The sequence below is a fragment of the Amblyomma americanum genome, chromosome 3 (genome assembly GCF_052857255.1).
Source record: "Amblyomma americanum isolate KBUSLIRL-KWMA chromosome 3, ASM5285725v1, whole genome shotgun sequence".
Lineage (NCBI taxonomy): Eukaryota > Metazoa > Arthropoda > Arachnida > Ixodida > Ixodidae > Amblyomma > Amblyomma americanum.
The window spans coordinates 152306782-152315533 of NC_135499.1; the positions used below are offsets into that span (position 1 = coordinate 152306782).

General features: G+C 46.2%; 1 protein-coding gene across 1 annotated transcript; it reads right to left on the minus strand.

The window, feature by feature from the left end:
• Positions 1-714: 714 nt before the first annotated feature.
• LOC144125206 (lysine-specific histone demethylase 1A-like) lies at positions 715-7902 on the minus strand. Its single transcript, XM_077658414.1, has one exon. It carries the CDS (start codon positions 7507-7509, stop codon positions 5110-5112), a length of 2400 nt encoding a protein of 799 aa, XP_077514540.1. The 5' UTR covers positions 7510-7902; the 3' UTR covers positions 715-5109.
• Between the last annotated feature and the right edge of the window lie 850 nt (positions 7903-8752).

An 8752-nucleotide genomic window follows, 5' to 3' on the forward strand; every position in this document is an offset into this window, starting at 1 on the left:
TGAATGTAACGACTGAGGCAATACACTGAGCTGTATACAGTTGGCGAAATGGACAAGGCAAGATGATCATGCCACTGTTTTTTTCTTCTAATTTTTTATGATGTAGTCGTGCCAGCTCTTCATTTTTATGACTGTAACTTCATACAACACTAAGTTCTATCCCAAATACTTATACCGTATTTATTTTATACCTACTTCTTCAGGCTGTATTGATACTTACGCAATTCCGAGGTCTGTTCAAGTGATCTGCAGTCTTTCAACTAGGCATAGCAGTTCTGGTGCTGCATTTATGGAGAATGAATCTCAGCGCAGTCCATATAAAGCTTGCGTCTACCATATTGCCAGTGCAGCGAAAAACTACCGAGTAGGTTCACATCATGCTTACATGCACGAAAAATTGCGTTGCACATGTGTGTTATATTACAGCGAAAATAGTTTAGTAGATTACTCAAGGAATGGGTAGAGGAGCCGCAGGAGAATGAAACGGATTAGTAAAAACGTGTCTTTGTCACTGTTTTCGCCTGGTCTTACAGCAGTTTTGCCATCCACTGTTGACAGATTAAAAATGTAAAACCAAAGGTCAGGGTACATGAACCATTACTTTCACTGTCTGCCTGAAAAGATTTGTGGTCATGCCACCTTTAACATTGGAACCCAAAAGTATAGAACTTTGTACACACTTAGCAAACGTTCAAGAGCACTGCAAAGCGCCAGTCAATGTTGAAACACTTTATTCCTCATGAAACAGGCAAACAGGTTGGATTCAACGTTACACATGAAACAGGGAAAGCCAGAAAATTTATATACTGTAACACGGTATAGGGGTCAGTGAAATGACTGAAAGAAAGAAGCAGGCTCGGAGCTCTAATCGTTTATGATCTAAGTAGGCTCATGTAACAATAAGATTGACTGAGGAATGTAAGAGCACAATGCACAATCTAACGGCAACATATTGCACTAACAGTTATCGGGTGAGAAGTCCAGTAGTGCTCTCTATAGGGCACAGTGGTGGACTCTCCCAAGTCTGTCTCAAGACTATAGTTTGCATGTGTTTCCTGAACACAAGTGCACCTAAAGAAAACACGTTACAGTGTTTGCACCTATAGGACTAGCATCGAACTGCCCAGAAGTTGGGCACACCGTTTCTGCCCAACATCAGTGTAAGGAGCAATGCATACTGTTGGGCTAACACTTGCTCTTTCTTAAATACTGAATGTATGGATTCAGCACATTTATGTGGAAATATAACCGACATTCAGGAATACATTGCAGAATTGTGAAATGAAAAATTGTGCAGCGAGCTGGTGCAACAGTAAAAGAGCAAACCAAAACCCAAATGTTTAAAACATTCACTGCGTCATTGGTCACCGGCAAGTCACGTCATTTATCCATGTTGTGCGGCCTCGAATACTGGGTCACATAATGAAACCATGGGTCAGACCGGTGACCCACGACTCAGCAAACATGTTAACTGAAGTGCAATATTGCAGCAGGACACATTCAGTGGCTAATTGGTACATGCTGGAAATAAATGTAAGCCCGAGGCTACATTTTGTAATGGTTCTTGTCATTACTGATTGTTAACTCCTTCTACCATTCGTAGTAGTAGTGATTTGTGAAGTCATGACTGACAGCTGAACAAGCATAGTCATTGGGCTCTGCTTTCAAAGGCAGGGCTGACAAGTAGCAAGAAAACAAAATAATAAATCATGAAATGAACTGTTACAAAATGTGGCCCCTGAATAAAAAGTCGTGAAAGATGTGCTACATAGATGGTACAAGAATCGCATCTTAGTGACAACTCTGAAGGATATTTTGCGCCATTTACAGCTGGTTAAAGTTACAGTCAAAATTCATGCCTCTGTACCACTGAAAGCAGTGCAGGATGACAGCTGAACACGACAATCACATGCTGGCAACTTGTGCACAAAGGCTGTAAGCACACTTATGTTTATGCACTGAAACAAGCAGCGCTGTCCATTATGGGCTGGCAGCCTTACTAATATAAACCGAACTTTGGTAATAAAAGCGTGCGGTGGAAAAAGTATCAAACACTTATGACATCAGCGCATTCGACGGTAGGCTCAAGTGTTTAAGGAAGGGAAGCAAGAGTGGTCTATGTTATGCATTCGCTTGTGCTTTCGTAAAATTTTTTAGGGTTTCAGACCACAAATACTGTCCTTCCCATCAAGGAACCAACAACTGACCTTTAAAGGAATATAGACCAAATTTTGGTAGCATGTTTTCTTCTTAGTTCGGATGCCTAAGATACTACTATACATGGACAATGGAGGGGGAAAACCTCAGGGTGCTTGCCAACGTTTCGACAAGAAGATACATCCTCTTGTCAAAATGTTGGCAAGCACCCTGAGGTTTTCCCCTCTCGTTTGTTTTGTGATTATCAAGAACCATCTGACCAACCTCTCCATACCATACATGGAACATCATGTGGCATTTGCCTATGCCTACTAAATGGTTTATAAGTGAATTTCTTTTCTAACTTGTTTCGATTACAATTTAAACTGGAAACTATGGCGATGACTTCAAAGGCCAGTATTGGCCACATGAGCGCACTTTTCTGACGCCTCACGTGACCTATACTGATAGCCATTGGTCAATTGTTGAAACCAAAACCAAAAAGTAAGAGAAGAATTGTCATAAATCATTTAGCGATTGTAGGCGTATTTCACGTGGTGATCCATGTATACTAATGTCTAACAAATAATTATACAGCAGAAAATAAGCAACCAAACATTAAATTTTTGGTGAAACAAAAAACTTGCTGTTAAAATAGCAAATCTTTAATAGCAAATCTTGAAACGACCGAGTCAGAAATGCCTAACATGTTTTTAAGAGTTTTGTAATCAATGGATGCACTTTTATTTATCCCACTGATGGAAATCGTGATAAGTGAGCACGATGGTGATCACAAGTGGACAAAAGTGACAAGCTCGAAACAAATGCAGCACCTACCAGAAGACTTCTAGGGCAAAAGCACTATTCCAATGGGTAAATTCCGAGCAAGATCTTGCGATGTTTGTGGGTTTGTACCAAGTGAAATAAACAAATAACAATAAATCAAATAAATATCTGCAATATTGCGATGTTTGTGGGTTTGTACCAAGTGAAATAAACAAATAACAATAAATCAAATAAATATCTGCAACTGGGATTCGAACCCGCAGCGGCGTGAAGAGATCATCTTCGCTGGCCAATGTGCGAGAGCACTAAGCTATCGCCGCAGCCAAACACGCCTCATGTTAAACTGCAATACACCCTTGCGCTGTGCATTGCACAGCGTCTTCTTCAACAACTAATGCTGCCATAAAACTAATGTTCGCGCTTTGAGCTATGTGGCGGTAGTGACAGAGAGATATGCACAGCATGCATTGGCGTGGACATTTTGACAGAAACATGGCACTAGAGCAATACGTGTTGGCGTTGACAGCATTGCTGCAGAAACACGGCACTGGAGCATAGGCCACCGGCATACATTGGGTAAATTGGCATTGATGATAAAAAGGCTGAAGACACACATAACTGGCTCCCTGGGTCAGTGGACACCTCAGTCACACTTTCAGGTATGTGGCGGTGGTGTCCACTTGCAAAAAATTGTGCTTTCACATATTTCGTGCGTAGCAATGCTAATACATATGTGACATTATGCATTTTCACACGTGAATGGATACAAACGCATAATGCACACCACGTTACGAGGGCAGCCACTGTTCTGCTCGTAGACTAGAAAACAGTCTTTTTCAGCACACACCTTCTTAAGATCGCAACACATTCTGAAGAGACCTAAGTGTTACTATATTTCGACAAAAATTGTCTAATTAAAAGAACACAATAGATTTAATATATGGTGTTAATTCCAGAACATCATCTCACCTAGCTTTATGCAGTCTTGTGCGAAGTAAAATTTGAATTCTGCATTGAACTGATAATTTGTGCTTAAATCTGCATAAAGCGAGATCTCTTCATTTCGACCATAACTCCACAACATATTTTCATCAATTTCAGTCCCTGTAAGCATGTAGTTTGTGCATGCTTTGCAACAAGCAACAACATTACTTCAGGCATTAGCCTTGAAGCAGTTCATATAACCAAAGTGCTGCTGCCACCCGACACTAGAATCATATTGCCACAACCATTGCTACTGGAATGCTTGTGGGTCAATTCTGCAGGAAGGTGTAGTTATAAGGAAAGGTGCGGTGAGTGTCTCGCTCACACTGCAGACCTATACCGTGTTGTTACGTATGAGGGAATGAAGTAAGGACGAAAAGCAGGAGAGACAGCCGCATAGTCGAGGACTCAATATGTTTACCATATAGAGTGGGCACCTCTGCACCCAGTGAAATGAGTGCGACGAAATGTGAACTCCCCATTACAAATGTCTATCACTGGCTCAAGTTATTTGCACTTGTTTCTAAAAACCTCGGCCAGTGGGCCAAACAGGATTAAAAACTGACCTTGGCATTAATGCACTATTGCTACTCACAAAGGACTCCTGCGCATACTTTTATACAGTATGAATGGAGAACACATGAGTAAACTTTTTCAGGTAGCAAATGATGGAATGTTTGTTTGCAAAGAAATCAATGACATGAAACTTCATAACTTATAAATGGCAAAGGTGTCGTAAATTATGCTGTCATATTATAAAAGACATGTCTGCTCTTCCTCCTTTTGTTCAGTCAACTTTTATTGTCAGGTTGAAAAATGTGTTTGCTCATATTACAAGTTGGTGGCGTGTCTGGCAAAACTGAATCACCCTGTAAGCCAAAGTGGCTTGCAAAGTTGTCATGTCAGAACCATTAAAGAATCACCAGGCATAACTGACAACTAGTACAGAAACCTCAACACAACATAGGCTTTAACAAAAGCTTCTCATGCTGCTTGTTATCAAGGTTATGGGGCTCTACAATGACCTTTTCTCTCACTCCTTCTCAGTTCTGACATCCCAACTTGGAAAAAGCATTGCACTAAAGTAAGACTATCATAAAAACTTTCCGATATGCAATAAAGAATTTCACACAGACCTCTATGCCGTGAGGTCTTCAATCATGAACTCAAAAAAAGATAGCACGGTCGTTGGTGGTTAACTGCCTACGGCTGCGGCTGCCTAGGAGGAGCATAAGGGCAGCCAAGAAACTGGTCAGCAATGCGACCAGCTTCTCTCAACCCACTGAGCAATGCGCCATGCACTGTTGCTGGATAATTGCGGATTGTGTGTTCACCAGCAAAGAACAAACGTGGCAGCGACTGTGGCTGCGAAGAGCCTGGTACCACAGAGGGTGGAGTCACGGGAGTTGCCAGAATGTCGTAGTCGCTTCCAGATGCCCCAGTCGCCACATAGGAATAAGAGCCCCTAGACCACGGGTCAGCTCTCCAACGCGTCACAACTGTTTCTTTGGGCTGTGGCACACTGCCGAAAATGCCTTTTAGCACTGCTAGGCAGCGCCCCACAATGACATCGTCACTGACGTTCTCCATTATGGCGGCTGCCTCACCAGCCACCAGAGCTAAAAGCACGGGTGCCCGATAAAGGTTCCAAAAAAGGAAGAGTTCCCCTCGGCTGGCTGTCGTGCTGCCAACATGGCCAAAGAGGTTGGCATTAGGATCCCAGAAGATACGGTCGAAACAGAGCACTACCTTATTGAGGTTACCGAAGCCCAGTCGTTGGATGGAACTGACTTTCCACTCTGGAAGAGGTGGAATGAACTGAACAGTGTTTGGCATGCTAGGATTGCCTTGCACAGCTTGTTTCATGACACCAAGGGGAAGCGTGCTCAGAACGGCATCTGCTTTGAAGCTGATGAGGCCACCACTGCTCCGGGTGTTTGTGGCTAGCACTTCAACACCTGTGCTGCCATGACGGATCTGTTTGACAGCAGTGTTCAGTCGAATGTCGAGTCCTTCCGCAAGTGCAACAGGAACGCATGAGTAACCGTTACGCACAGTTAGGTGTGCACCCGTAAATTCAAAATCATCATCCTGGTCCCAGTGCTTCAGTGACAGGTTGTTCAAGGGCGTGGCATTGGCAAACTCCAGGTTGGCAAAATGCCAGTCCAAGACCTGCCGATCGCGGGACGAAAGGTAGACGTCACTTGGCGGAGATGCCTCGAGCTCTTGCAGCTTGTCCTCAATCTCTTTCTGCTGCTCGAGAAGCTGATCCCACTCTCGACAGGCACATGTCAGTTCATGTTGCTTGCTTCGCAAGACGAATTCCTGAGTAACATCACGCTGTGCCTTGGAGGATGCAAGCTCCTTGTGCTGCTGGTGCAGGGCCTCAATGTGGTCTCGCTGCTGCAGCATGTGCTGCTGGTTTGACTTGAGCTTTTCCTGCATCTCCAGAATAAGCTTCCAGTGCTCAATCTGTTTTTCTTTCACATGCTTTTCTTGCAGCTTGATGACCCACTCTAGTGCTTGGCCAAGTGAAACTGGTTTGCCCTGCACATAGTTGAAATCAAGGTGATGGGACAGATAAGAAGTTGCCTCAAGCAGCCGGTTGAATTCACGCTCCACCATCTCGTCCTTATCCTTGGGTACGGTGGCACCATTAGACTCGTAGAGTGGGCACTTTTGGCGGATCCGATGCAGCTCCATCTTGATTTGGCGGCTCAGTACGGCCACGGGGTTTCCGCCCAGCCCCGTGACAACCATGGCGCCGAGGTCAGCAATGTAGTTTCCCTTGCGGAAAGTGGCGACGCGCCCGCCGACCCGGTCTCGAGCTTCGAGCACAATCACCTCCATGCCGAACTGCTGGAGCTGCTGCGCCGCAGCCAGGCCCGAGATGCCAGCGCCTACGACGATGACCTTGCCGTGCTTCTTCGCCGGCGGGCCGCGGATGCGCTCGTAGACACCGAAGTTGATGAGTCCCTGGCGCTCCAAGTAGGCGTGCACGCGCATCACGAACGGCGCGTCGCTGTTGTACGGCGGTTCGATCTGCGGCAGCGCGTTCTCGAAGAGCAGCTGAAGCTTAGGGTTCTGCAGCCACAGCTGGAGCAACCGGTTGCGGATGTGCAGGAAGACCTTCTGCGTCTGTTGCGGGCCCTGCGCCACGTCTGGGAAGCAGGCCGCTTCCTGAGCCGTCATCTTTTCGAAAGGGAGCCGGCTCTGGAAGGCGGCCCCTTCCAGCCCCGTCGGGTCCTCCATCTCGCTGTCCGCGTCCTGGGCATCGCCCTCAGAAGCCGCTGCCGTCGCCGCTGCCGCCGGACGCTCGCTGCGATTGACGGCGCCCAGACGAGCCTGCTTGGCGTGCTGGTTGTTGCCGCTGTCCTCGTCCGAGCCGTAGCACGCGCCATCTTCGCCGGGAGGGCCAGTACCACCGGCGGTCGCCTGCCGGTCGCCAGAGTCTTTAGGATCGAGCCGGGCCCGGCGCCTTCGCGTCGTGCGTCGACCCGTCGGGTCGTCGTCCCTGAGGTCCCCTCCCGATGACGCCGCTGCCTGATCGGTGGAGAACACTTCCTGCGGACTGAGCCGCTTTCTGTCGTCAGCAGAACTCATCCTGAGAATCCGTCGCCTTTACCTGCCGAGTTGCGCTTGCGGCTCACTTGCTAGCTTGGCAGCACGATCAATCATCGCAAGGTAAATGATGTAGTTACCATGGCAAGGATGCCGAAGGACGCCGAACGTGGTTACCGTGGACACCGGTGCGTTCGGTATAACAAGCAGGGTTCCGTCGGGTCCGCGCACGCTTTGGCATTTCACCGCTGCAGCAGCTGCCGATGCGGTCGCACTGCTGTGAAAGTGCGCGTAGATGTTTTGCAGAAGCGTAAACTGGACCTCTTTCTATTCGATTTCCCCCTCCGTGGGCACGACAAACGAGCTCAAGATGTCACATTCATCCGCGTTCACAAATGTTTCGTTTAAGCAATGTCATTGTTGTGTACCTGACAACCGTGCCGCCGTTGCCGCCGTACCAACCGTACCGATTTGCATCCCTTAAAATAAACACTCAATCTGCACGAAGGGTTTATCCGCGTATAAAAACAAAGAGGTGCTGTATCTCTTTATCCTCTTCTTTTTTAAATATTAACAAGATTTATGCAGCTGCGGATGCTTGTATGCATTACAGCCTCAGAGATTGCTCACAACGTTACGGATTTCGGAGGCGGAACGTTATTTTTAACTTTAGTACCGAGATGGCGCGACGGCTCTACAAATCAATTTTTTATTGTAATGGGGGACAGTGACTGATACTACCAAGCCGTGAGGTGGGAAGTGGTGAAGGAGGAAGCGAATCAATGAGGTCCCTCTCTCCAGGTTAAAGCTCCCGTTATCTCCGCCAGTGTTATTATCGTTCGGTGCAAGCGCCAAAGGATTTGCATTGGGCTCAATTTGTGCGGTTCTCCACGATTACATAATTGCAACTGTTAGGTTGATTTGTTAACAATTTTAAAATTCTTCGAGCTCTTATTTTTTCACCAAAATGCTGTCTGTTATTTCACTTTAAATATTCTTCTGTCTTTTTTTTACTGATGCATTTTTTTTTCAAAATTCGCGCTTGGTGCTAAAAATTTTGTCGTAATCTCCTGTGGAAATTTACTTGTTTATGCCACTGCATCTTGTCCAATCCCTTCATAGTTTTGACGTCCTGTGGCGGTTCTGGTTCTTGAGCGTGCGCTGACTTTGCACAATAACGACGTCTTTTGCATTTTGCCTTCATCAGAAAATGGTTATTGCGGCCGGGATTCCGGGATTCGGTACCGCGACTTCGTGGTTTTGCATGTACGGCGCCGTTTTGCCA

What these genes read in the sequence shown, in the direction of transcription:
- LOC144125206 (XM_077658414.1), bottom strand. Translation starts at nt 7,509, where the DNA reads ATGAGTTCTGCTGACGACAGAAAGCGGCTCAGTCCGCAGGAAGTGTTC.